We start from the raw sequence: 13,265 nt of genomic DNA on the forward strand, positions 1-13,265 counted from the left end.
TGTTTCAAAAATTGGAGGTAGGAGGTTGTCAAAGGAACTTCACTCAGGTCATGAATAGAACTTTGAATCAATCTTATTTGCAGAGATGCCATGTCTGTGGAATAAAACAAAACCAGGGCAACATCCTTTCATCTGTCTTTTAATGGAATGGTGAGAAAATATAGGTGTGTACCTTTAAATCAGTCAGCTTTTTATGCTGGTAAAGATCTTCCCCTTAAATTCTTGAGTTGTTAAACAACAAAACAGGAAGCAGTACACCAACACCACTGATGTCTTGGAGAGAACTCAAAGTTACATTACATCATCTGTGCTTGCATCTATGTACTCTTACTTTGTATCATTTTATATAAAAAATAAACCTGCCAAAACCATAAAGAAAACCTTTACAAGAATAGTAATCTTGGAAAAGCTGATTTTATTGAATTTTGTTTTGTAACATGAAAGAACTGGTTGTTTTAGTGACTGAACTAGGCTAGATAATGGTTGTCATTCTGAAAAATTGTATACTTAGGGTGTTGTTATTCAGAAATATTATTTAATTTGTTAGAGGTTTTGTGTGTGTGTGTTTGAAGAAAGAGAAATTTAAATGTAATTACTGGAAACATGTATATGTAAAAATGGCTGGTATGGGGTTGAGAATGTTTTTATGTAGAGGAGCGAACAACATTTCGACCTTCTTCAGTCATCGTCAGGTTCACAAAGGAAAAAAAGGGGGTAACTGACTGATAGCTGACCACTTGTTTGAAGGGGGTTGTGTAATTTAGTGTAAGAATGTAGAGGGCGTGCTTAGATGTTGTATTATATTTATTAATATAGGTATAAAGATGTTCCTTTGTATTGGTTTATTTTGGGCTTGAGTTGTTGTATAAGTAAGGCATCTTTAAATTTGCATATATATTTGTTTCTTTATTTAGTATTTGGGTGTTTTCTATAGTTATGTTGTGTTTATTTGATTTGCAGTGTTTGAAAACGTTTGAAGGTGAATTTTTGTGTTCTTTGAATCTGGTTTCCATTTTTCACTTGTTTTTCCAATATAGAAGTCCATTTTTACATATATTTTTCTCTACAAGTGGGTGTTTTTGGCATCATGGATTATTGGAAACATAATTCCAAGGCTTTCTAGTGAGAATTAAGGAAAATGATAAAAGTAAATGGATCTGGGGATTGCTTATCAGGGTTTTTACTTTAATAGCAAGAAGGTTATTGAATATTCTGTGGGATGTTTGTGGATCCTAATTTGGGACACTGTCCAGCTTCAGTTGCCATCTTATTGCAGGAAGGGTATCACTGTATTGAAAAGTGCCAAGATAAGTGAAATGATTGTGTTAAAAATTGTGAAACTTCTGAATGAAAGAGTGATAATGATGGAAATAAGTACTTTGAATACTTGGTCTGAAAGGTTTGAAAGACTGGATGCAAACTTTGTCTTTGATGGTTTTGTGATTTGTGAAATGGTTTGTTTGATGCCCTGGTGGATTATGATGTTTACAGGTAAAGGACTGCATTTAATTTAATTTGATAGTTTTGGTTAGTCATGAGGAACTTTAATAACTGTGTTGTCATTTCCTTTTTTATAAGATCATGATATTTTGGGTATGATTATCTTATTGAGATAAACTGGATTTGTATGGTATGATTATCTTATTCAACTTTTTTGTTTTCATTTATCTCTGTCTTCTTGCAGTATATGATACCAATATCTACTGAGTGACATTAAAAATGCAACAAGTAATAAAATGAGTTGTTTCATACAGGTTGAGCAATAATGGTGCAAACAAGCCTGGATTTTAATCAGGAGTATTCTCTGAAAACAATTCAACAGTTCAGATTATTTTAATCAGCGTGATCATGTGTCAATATTTAAACAGATCAAAACTTAATTATCCCTTGCTGTTGTACGTAATATGAGAGTATGGAAAAACGTTTGTATGCAATACACACTATACCTTTAGCCTATAAAATGCTGGGTTTTAAAAGTTTAATTTCACCACAAAGAAAGATGCCATGGCTGACACAAGAAAGCGGAGATCAGGTGGTCGGGATGCTGATGACAGGTATTACACCAGCCAGGGTCGCGGCACACTTTGTGGTGCACCTTAATGCACGTACGGACACGATGAGGGTGTATACAAATTGTTTACACGAGAACAAAGTGAATGTTCTGGACTGGCCTCCATATTCACCCGATATAAATCCCATTGAGCATCTGGGACATTCTGGATTAGCGTATCTGTCATTGGGATCCTGACCCCAGCTCTCTCGCTGAACTACGTGTAGCACTTTTGGCTGAGTGGGATATCATCCCCCAGAGGCAGATTGACAATCTGGTGACATCTATGTCACGCAGGGTCTTCTGGTGGCTAATAGAGGACATGCTCGTTATTAGTGTTCTGGACGTTGAAATCCTGATTAAACTGTTTATGTGCAGTTTCTAATTAAAGTTAAAAATTGTGTCGTGCAAAGACATGTTGATTTCATGATAGGTACACTGAAAACTTATGTTTAACCTAGCGTAATAAATTGTTTAACTGTATGTACGTTGTTGTGTTTTTAATGCCTCTCAGTATATATTTTGTTAGCCTAAGAAGCTGGTGATTTTGCATAAAATGATCCACTGGATTCACACTGCAGAATCTGAGAAAAGTTTTAAAAGAAGTGTGTGTTATTACCCAGTTTTTAAGTAACTATCACCAGCGGATCAAGAACGTATCGTTATTACCATAGTTACAATTTCTGTCACGCATCCTGCTATTACACTAGTTACCATTCCAGTCATGCATCCTGTGAGTAGTTAACGTTGATAAATCGTAACAAAGTTTATAGGTGTTGTACACCCGGTGCCAAACTTTTGCACCTCCTTGTTTCTGTTGGTGTGAAATCATAGCACACAAACTTATCAGCAACGCATAAAACTACAAAGTGACGTAACTTAATCGTTGCGAGTATGAGAGCTGACTAGAAACAATGACATCATATATATTCTTGTGATTTAACTTTTTGGTTTTGTACTTAAAGTAGAAGTGTATTTTAAAGCAGTAAGAGAGAATACTGTCAGAATGAAGTGGACTGTTCAAGTGTCCCAATATTATTATTATTCAGGAGACTTCAGTTGCTTCAAGCCGTCTTGGTAGATAGAACTACATTGGATATACAGGACGTCAAACATTCAGCCTAAAATAATTGAAATTACATTTCGAAAAACTTTCCACCCGTTCGTATTTCTTCAGTAATGCACTTACAGCCTTTCTTCATAAAACCACGAAATGGGCTATTGTTGTTTAGACTTTTGATAGAAATACTAACTTGATACTTTCTACACAATTACTTTTTTTCAGCAATTTTAACCGTTTCATCCTTTTCCATAATGCGTTCACTGTATATATTTAAAATCGGCTGGAATGGATAAAGAAAGCACTATGTAGAGGAGCGAACAACGTTTCGACCTTCTTCAGTCATCGTCAGGTTCACAAAGAAAGAAAGGGTTATTGACCAGTAGCTGACCACATGTTTGAAGGAGGTTGTGTAATTGAGTGTAGGAATGTAGAGGGCGCGCTCAGATGCTGAATTATATTTGTTAATGTAGGTATAAAGGTGTTCTTTCTATTGGTTTATTTTGGGCTTGAGTTGTTGTATAAGTAAGGCTTCTTCAATTTTGCGTTTGTTTATGTTTGTTTGTTTATTTAGTATTTGAGTGATTTCTATGGTATGTTGTGTTTATTTGATTTGCAGTGTTCGAAAACGTGTGAAGGTGACTTTTTGTGTTCTTTGAATCTGGTTTCCATTTTTCTACTTGCCTCTCAATATAGAAGTCGTGGCAGTTATTGCATTGTATTTTATAAATAATGCTGATGTTGTGTGTGTCAGTGTAGTTTTTACATAGTATAGACCTTAGTTTTGTGCCTAACTTTTGAATAAATTTGGTATCAAATGGAATGGTGAACACGAAATACAAAGAACTACATGACGTACAAAATAAAAAAGAACTTGGAACATCAACTGGCATGCTGCATTAAACTAGAGATTTACGGACTTTAAACCAACGGTTGCCAAATTTATTTCGGTCCTAGTCATCTTTGATGTAAATGAAACAAAGTTTGAGACCCCTATAACTTTAGCATGGTGATTGAAAAACAGCGCCTTAGTAAAGTAATAATTTTTTTGTTCGACATACGTTATTATTCAATTAACTTAACATAATTTTTATGGGCCCATTTTTGGCGACTCCCCAGGAAAGTTTCAGGACTCCTAGTGGGGTTGGAGTTCCCATTTTGGAAAACATTGACTTAGATAAACAACCACGCCAGAAACATTAGGTAATATATAAAAAAATAGGGCCTGATATGGCCAGGTGGTTAAGGCACTCAACTCGTGATCCGAGGGTCGCGGGTTCAAATCCCCGTCACACCAAACATGCTCGCCCACTTAGCCATGGGTGCGATATAATGTGACAGTCAATCTCACTATTCGTTAGAAAAAAAGTAGCCCAAGAGTTGGCGGTGGGTGATGATGACTAGCTGCCTTTCCTCTAGTCTTACACTGCTAAATTACAGACGGCTAGCGCAGATAGCCCTTGTGTAGCCTTGTGCGATATTTAAAACAAACAAACAAACAATATAAAAAGTAGAATCTATTTGATACATTTTAGGGACTTGTACTTGTTAGGGATACAGCAGTATCAAATATTGAGCGAGGTATTAAGTGTGTTGGACTGTGGTAACAAAGAAAACCGCGCTCCGCAATTTGGGTTCATTTTAAGAACATCAGTCATATCCTACGATTCAGTCTGACAAGAACAGCTCAAAAATTGGTGGCGGGTAGTGTTCTCTAGCTGTCTTTTTTATCTATCACTTAAATTAGATATAGCTAGAGCAGATATTCTTTGTATAGCTTTGCACGAAGTTCAACAAAACTACTATATTTTTTGCCTACCTAACCACTTTAACACAGAAATATCTATAACTTAAAAAAAATGGAATTATGGACCATAAGGAAGAAAAATCGATGGTAAAAATTGGAAAATTTTAAATAAACTAAAAAATGCATAACGAAATATGTGAATAAAGTTTTAGAATATCAAACGAAAGGGCTGTCTTGATATGGTGTACAAACTAGATTGTATAATTTAAGTTGATTTGATTCTGACTTTAGGTTGTTTTTTTTTATGTTAGCAGAATTTATCGGTTAGTTACAAAAGATTTCACTGTAGAAACTGTAGCTGCTAGAAACGATGCAAATATTGCATAATCTGTTAAAATGTTTGTTATTTAAGAAGCAGAAGATAATATTAAGAATTGAACCATAAATTTATTTCAGGAATGTCAGTATTGCTGGGAATCTTATGGATATTAAATATATTGTTAGAATAATAATTACGTTAATTTTATGTACTAATTACTCATTTGTGTTAATTTAAAAAAATAAGTTTTATTGTTACTTTCTAAAGGAATGGAATTTCAATTTAGTTCAGTACTGGATTATTTGGACAACATTTTATTACATTACTAATTGAACTTTATTATACTTTTAATTGATAGTCAACCCACGATTTTATTTAGAACTGGAAGACTTAAGAAAACTGTGGGCTTTTTTTCACGTGTTTAGAAAAGATTGGTATGTCAAAGCTAGGCTTTCGGTTGTTTACGTAAAACTGGAAAACATGGAAGAAACGCGCTTTTATTTGAAAGCAAAGGAAACCAGAATGGATACGAATTTTTCTTGAAATGCGTATAATTAGTCCTAGAAAGACATTAAAATATGCTGAGCTTAGGTTTAATGAAGAAACGAAGGTAAAAATTGACAATGCGCTCTATGATATTGTAGTAAATATATTCTTCAAAACAAGAAACGCAAAAGGGATATTTTTGTTATTTTAAAGAGAAATATATGTAAAAACGTTATAAGCTCAGAGTATGTGATGTTACACGTGTTAAGGCACTGATTGTCAGACCAAAATGACAATAAAAGTTGTGCACTTTGAAAACGGAGGAAAACATCTGATTTTTCGCCAAAACGCATGCGTGTCCAATAAATTTGTTTGAGAGATCTGCATGTTCTGCAAGTGCAACATGTGCAAAATCCCTATAAAAGTGACGGGTTCTCGGTTTCCATAGGTCAGTATTAAGCTACCGACACGCAATACAGTTACGCCAAGACTGACTGAAGCACAACGCAACAACGCCATTGGTCGATTGGAAGCAGGCGAATCTCGATCAGATGTTGCCAGAGCTGTGAATGTCCACCCAAGCACCATCACAAGGCTACGGAATCGTCACCAACAACATGGATCAACTCGTGACCGTCCACGATCTGGCAGACCTCGTGTGACCACGCCCGCACAAGATCGCAACATCCGGTTACGTCACCTTCGGGATAGGACCACCACTGCGACGTCTACTGTCTCAACCATACCAGGGCTGCGTAGGAATTCCGATCAGACCGTACGCAACCGTCTACGAGATTCTTAGGCCCCATGTGCAACCCATCATGGTGAACGTCAACGACGTTTTTCAACATGACAACGCCCGTCCTCACACAGCCCGACTCACCACTGTTTTCTTGAGACACCACAACATCAACTTTCTTCCCTGGCCCTCCAGATCACCAGATTTAAACCCCATCGAACATCTTTGGGACGAGTTGGACCGACGTCTGCGACGGCGACAACCTCAACTGCAGACTCTACCTCAGCTTGCAGCAGCTTTGCAGGCTGAGTGGACAGCCATTCCATAGGATGTGATTCGTCATCTCATCGCTTCCATGGGCAGGAGATGCCAAGCAGTTATTGATGCTCACGGGGGGCATACTCGTTATTGACGTTGAGTGACGTTAAACTTCAACTAGTGAGCGTGGACTTAGCCTTTGCAGACTTTGGATGTTCAGCAGTGAATGTGCAAAGTTTCACACATGTCATACAGAACTACCCGGAATAAACTTGTTGACAATTTGTCTCATATTCTGCCTTTTGCGTTTCTTTTTTTGAAGAGTATATTTAGGGTAAATGGTGTTTATGCTTTTGTTATTGTTGTGAAGAAAATGGAATTAGTAAACGTTATTTTACGGGAAAACTTCCAAAGTTGATTTAATTCATACTGTTTTCCAAGGTCTTGAAAAATTTGGAGTAATTTTACTATTGTAGGCGAAACAGTGGCATATTTAGGCAGGGGCTCAGCCTCATGGTCTTAATGGGAGCCCATTGATAATTTTATCCTATGTAACATTATATGGGGTGTAGGGCCTACAAAAGTTATTAGCCTCTGGGCCCACACAACCTTAAATCCGCCACTGGCTTAGCAGAAAGTATGTGGGTTTCTTACGTTAAAAATCACAGCAGGCACAGCATAAATATCACATTGTGTAGCTTTAGGCTTAACGACAAACAAAACCTATGTGATTCAGGAGAAAGTAAGTGTTGCTACTGAGGGAGTTAAAACTGTCTATCGACTTTACAGTTTCATTTCCTAGGAGTGGTCTTAAACGTAAACCTCTAACATGTTTAGTTACGATCAGCCCAGCGGTTTCCTAATTGTAAACGGGCACACAGGCTTTTGCTGAATAATGGTTTTGTTATGTATACTCATTATTCTGTTAGGATTACGTTTATCAGATTTCTTTTGAAAATCTACTTTCCTTTCATGAAAGTAATACCAAATCTTGTAATTTGTATTAGCTTGCAACATTCAATCTCGCGACTATGCCTATTGGTCAAACTCGTTAAATATTTACAGTAATAACGGAGAACACTCAAAGAAGTGCTGCTTTACATTGATGTTTCTACGAAAACTGTGAACGAATTTCTTAATTGTCTTTTAAGTTATTCTGTGACCAAGTTTGTATTCTTTGTGGTGTTATAATACACTAAGGCCTGGCCTGTTCTGGTAGCTAGGCCACTCGAATTGCAATTTACAGGTTACAGATTCGAACCCCTGTCACCAAACATGTTCATTCTTTCAGCTGTGGAGGCTTTACAAAGTGAAAGTCAATTCCGTTGTTCGTTAATGAAGAGTAGTTAAGAGATGCTGGTAGGTGGTGTTGACTAGTTGTCTTCCATCTGGTTCAGTGGTATTCACTGTGCATCTTGTAATTGTTTTTCCTGTGGTCCAGAAGAGAGAGAAGAGAAGAAATAAAGATAAATAATGATGAAGTTAGTAATTAAATATGAAGAGAGTATTATGAAGATGATCATTTGTTTTCAATAGATTAAAATGTTTTTATTGTAATTAATGCGTTTATTTTTATAAGCATTTTTGTTTTACTTGTTAAAATACCTTTTTGAAGAAATTAGTTGCAGTGAATTTATTTTTAACCTCGGCATAGCAGCTCATAAAACAGTTCTGAGTGTTTGTTTGTTGTTTTCAAGTATGAGGTTATAAATTTGTTATCTCTTGACTGATTTGAGGTATAATTATAATTTTTGACTTGAGAAGTCAAACCCTTTTGATTGGTGTATTTGACAACGCCCAAAGTATCAGATGAAATTACTTGAATCCTACCTAAAATAACTTCAGTTCGAAGATGGGCTGGTAGATGTCGTAACGAGTAATAAATTCATATTGGATTTACATGAGCTCCACGCTTGGTATTGCACAAAAATGTGGCTAAAAATGAAAAAAAGTCTCGGATTAATTTCTTCTACTCCTGCCTAAAAGAATTTCATGTGCCATGGCTACTGAGGATTCATTCTCATATAAATTGTACTTACAGATCTATCAAAATATTCTGGCCTTTACTGTTTCACTAGTGAATACCACTACTCTAGTTTATCATTTAAAACTTAAAAATAAACAACAGCTAGCCACGTAACCTTGAGGTAGCCTGGAGTCAAATTTAAAACAAACATAAATAAATAGTGTTTTAGCTTTGAAATTCTATCACTCATTTTAAAAAACAAGTTATCCATGATTTTCAGTGTTTGTGCCCGATCTGAGGGTCGTGAGCACCAATTCCCATTCTGCTTCTCATTGCTGAAAGAGTAACTGAAGAGTTGTCAGTGGCTACTAAATTAGGGATGACTAGCTCAAGTAGACCCTGTATAGATTTGCGTAAAATTTAAACCAAACCCATTGTTTGTCTTTTGTTCTTGTGTTGCTTCTCACATACTTTGTGTTCTATTACTGTACCGAGCAGCAGAATAATTAGTTTCTACATATAACGGTAAACATTTTGAGGCTGTTAGTTACTTGTGGTATAACTTGTGTGTCTTTAATTGAGATATGAATGTGTTTTTAAATACTTTAGCTGGAAAGTTTTTAAAATTTTTCCTGAACTGTTCATCATAATTCAGTTGTTTATTTCATTATAGGAGTTTTTTTAAGACGTAATTCAGTAGATCCCGAGAAAAGAAGAGGGTCACTAAGTCAGAGGTCATTAAACGGTTGTGATCACCACACTATATTAATACACCGAGCTGACTCTCGTGGGGTGAGTAATTACAGAGTTATTTTAATATCTTTGAAAGTTATAAAATAATTTTAAATATATGCATAAATGATCCAATAAATTACGAAAATCTCGCATGTTTAAAAAGATGTAATATCTACCAGCGTTATTTATCATTGGTATTTGTAAAGTACAACAAATAAACTTAGGAGTGTTTAATTTAGAATGCATAATCAAAAAACACTCATTTGTAAGTTTCATACTGGAAAGTTTGGGTCTTCTGTCTGTTTCGAGCTTGTTTGTAGGTGAAGTTTAGATTTCATTGGGCAAGGCTTCTTCAGTTATGATTTTTTTTTGGTATAATTTAAAATGCTGTTCTGAGATGAACAACACTAATTAGAGTTTACTCCATCACTTGGCTTTATTCTTTATTCTTTATCAACTGATTTCTTTCTTTGAAGATGCTACTTCTTATTAATATCACCATGGTTCTTTATGAAGATTTAACATATTACTTGGTATTTCATTAGCATGGTTTAGTTTTGAAGATTTAGCACATTACTTAGCAATATATAATATATTTGGACAGGCAGGGAAAAAAAATACAAGCCTCATAAACATAAATTGAACCACAGAGAATCTCAATGTTTGTTAAAGAAACTTTGTCATTAAGGTAGGTTATTGTCTCACAGTAATTCAGTATGGAATTGAATGTGCTAATCTGCTGAAAGTTGTTACTAAGACTGTACTTCATATAATATAGCATTCTGTAGAATGTTATTCTAGTTATCAGTATATGATGGTTTTTCTCCCTTTTTTGAGATGATACATTTTTGGACAAGATTTTCTGTAAAAAGCTTGGTTTGTGCAGTGTGATAGCTGATTCCTTTTTAACGTCATAGAGAAAAACTGATTTTTACAAACATTAGCATTTTCTTGGTTTTTCTTTTTTCTTCTAGCTTTCTAATGATCCTCTTTGTGATAAAATTGATATAGAAGACTTGGGTAAGTTTTGAGATTTGTTTTTTAATCATATGTTGTTTATATGTTCCATTTTTACTCTGTTATTCTGATGTTTGTGCTTGTTTGATGTATTGTTTGCACTTGTCTTATCTCTTATGTTGCTTATGTTAGGTGTACTGTGCACATTTTATATTGTCTGTGCTGTTTTATTGTTTTACATTTATGACACAGAACTCTTGTAAAGAGGTATATTGAACTTTCAAAAATTAATTTTGAAGGTAAAAACTTGACAATGTTCGATCTGGCTATATCTAGTTTAATATGTAGGATAATTAAAATTATGACTGAATTTTTTTCCCTTCTCGCAGTGGAACCAGAAATGTGTAACAAAAAGTAAATTATAAACATCATTACTTTTGAAACTGTTTTAATTAGCATTAAAACAAATCAATGTAATAAACATTATAATTAAGATCTTCCAAGGGAATGTGTGTATACTGTGTCAGCTGTCCTGTATCTGCCATATTATGTGCCAGTTAATCCTGAATCCTTTTGTCCATTATTAAGGTTCTTGAATCTGTTTGAGATGCAACAGATACAGTACTGGCTGAGATACTAGTTGTATTAATAAATTGCTTCACAGACTGTTATAGTGTGAACTGGATTAACATTAGTGAAGTAACTGTTATTAATGTCACAACATATCAAAATTAGGTTAAGGAATTTTTGGCATTATATATTATAAGTGTATAGAGCTGAAAATACAAACGTGGGTGTATGAGGAGATTGTGAGAACATGATGGAAAGGTATACAATATTAAGGAAATTATTATATTTTCAGAAGCACATTTTGTTTTGTTAATTTTAGGGTCTAGAAGTTTGGAAACATCCTTTTTTATTGTTTGTTTTAATAGAAGAAGATGAAGATATGATATATTTGAAGTTCTTCCAACATTTCCATTGTTATGATATTATTCCTATTAGTGCCAAGTTGGTTGTCTTCGATACCCAGTTGCTGGTAAGTTGTATTTATGACAAGTTATTCTAAACATGGTTTTATATTGGTAGTGGGCTGTTTGTTATAGCTTTTGGGAACAAGAATTTGGTATATATGATTGGAAGAAAAGTATTTCATTGGGTGTATACTTAACAAGACTTGCCATGTTTATATTAATATTAATTTGCATATTTCTACCCAAAAGACAGCATATGTTTTTTTAAATAACATAACATTAATTTTTGACAAACTTTCCATACCAAAACTACTTCAGATATTTTGCTAAATGCTCGTGACCAAGTACACAAATTTATTACATTCCTGTTTCCTTACTGAAGTGATTTATTGGTGTGAAAGTGTTAGATTGATTCTGTACTGGAGAAATAAAAAATATTTTAAACTTATTAGATGTATCTACATGATATGTGGCAAGTTTTAAAAAATGTACAAGCTGTACACACGAAAATTGAATATGTTACAAAAGTGTTTGTACTCAAGATATGTTTGTGAATTGATCATGTCAGTTGGACTTTTGACAGATCAGAGTGGAAGTCGCTGTTCATTTGAAGAATACAAATTTTTTTCCACAGTATATATAGTTTGGATGTTGTAATTGAATATATAGTTTCCTTTAAGTATGTTTATTTAGTATTTACTTTTCTCTACCACAGACTGTCACTAAATTGGCAGTGTAGGATAAAATAAACAGGTGATAACCCTGACATGAAATAAACATGCTGAATGGCACTCAATTAAAGGTTATGTTATGAGCACTTTGACTACCACTTTTGCACATATGGTTAAGTTATTGTCCCATTACTGGCTCAATGTGACATTGTATTGTATCTTTTCATGCTCTGTAATACTGAAAGAAAGGACCACATACTATTTTAAAGTTGTAGTATTGAAGGGATTGTAGGTTATTTTTATAAGTCTTCATAAGATTGAGTGTACCAGTCTGATTTGATTGTGTAATATGTTGAGACATTGTCTTTAAAAGAATAATTTCCATGGTTAAAGTTTACAATGTGTAGAGTACTTTAATATCTCTAGTTTTGTAAATTAAAAGGTTTTACTTAATATTATAAAAGTTAATGTTGTGAAAATAAACATGGATAATTCTTTAATCATAGGATTGGATAAAATGTTAGTTTTTGGCTATAGGTGTACACTTGTAAACAATACAGCTGGTTTTATGGCCAGAAATGTTGATAGTACCCAACTTAAAAACAAACAGCAGCTACAATGATTTAAATATAGATTGGTGATGTTAAGTGCATCTGGACATTTTGTTTTACAGTAAATATTTCTATTTATAAAAATCATGTAAACATTACAGAATTATACTTGTAGATAAAAATACTTGTGTTTTTACTCTTTTTTTTTTTAAGATGATACACATGTGCATGAATCACTTTACAATTACATCATTATACTTGTGTGTGTGTACACACACACACACACACACACACACACACACACACACACACACACATATATAATTGATTTTTAATATCCTGTACATTTTCTTCAGTTTATTTGTATTAAATTTTGTTTGTTTTTAATGAAGATATTTCTTTATATTTCATTTCCAGGTAAAAAAAGCTTTTTTTGCCCTTGTTCATAATGGTAAGTTTAAATCAAATATTTTAAAATTTCTGAAGAGTGTATAATTTATAGAATGTGGTATGAGTGGTTTTTGATATTTGTCAGTCTTAATAAACTAATTGGAATGTTGGTGTAGTACAAGCTGCAGCCCCAATAGATTTAATAGCTCTAACAAGAGAAGATTGCCATTGGTATCAACAAATTACTACACAACTACCTTAGTAAATAAATACAAGGTTTGTATCATAGTCACATGGTTTTTAAACTTGTCACAGTAGAGGTGGTTTAAGGGAATTAGCATAACACCCTGTAAAAAATGCAG

General features: G+C 34.0%; 1 protein-coding gene across 5 annotated transcripts in view; it reads left to right on the top strand.

The window, feature by feature from the left end:
* The window catches only part of LOC143233663 (5'-AMP-activated protein kinase subunit gamma-1-like), a 90,234-nt gene that overhangs the window by 65,266 nt on the left and 11,703 nt on the right, over nt 1–13,265 (top strand). For all 5 annotated transcript variants that reach the window (XM_076470144.1, XM_076470145.1, XM_076470142.1 and 2 more), the window contains exons 4-7: nt 9,299–9,417; nt 10,335–10,380; nt 11,253–11,356; nt 12,931–12,964. In XM_076470144.1, the coding sequence (XP_076326259.1) occupies nt 9,299–9,417; nt 10,335–10,380; nt 11,253–11,356; nt 12,931–12,964 (303 nt within the window). The remainder of the gene's footprint in view (nt 1–9,298; nt 9,418–10,334; nt 10,381–11,252; nt 11,357–12,930; nt 12,965–13,265) is intronic.

This window comes from Tachypleus tridentatus, chromosome 12 (genome assembly GCF_004210375.1).
Source record: "Tachypleus tridentatus isolate NWPU-2018 chromosome 12, ASM421037v1, whole genome shotgun sequence".
NCBI classification, from domain to species: domain Eukaryota; kingdom Metazoa; phylum Arthropoda; class Merostomata; order Xiphosura; family Limulidae; genus Tachypleus; species Tachypleus tridentatus.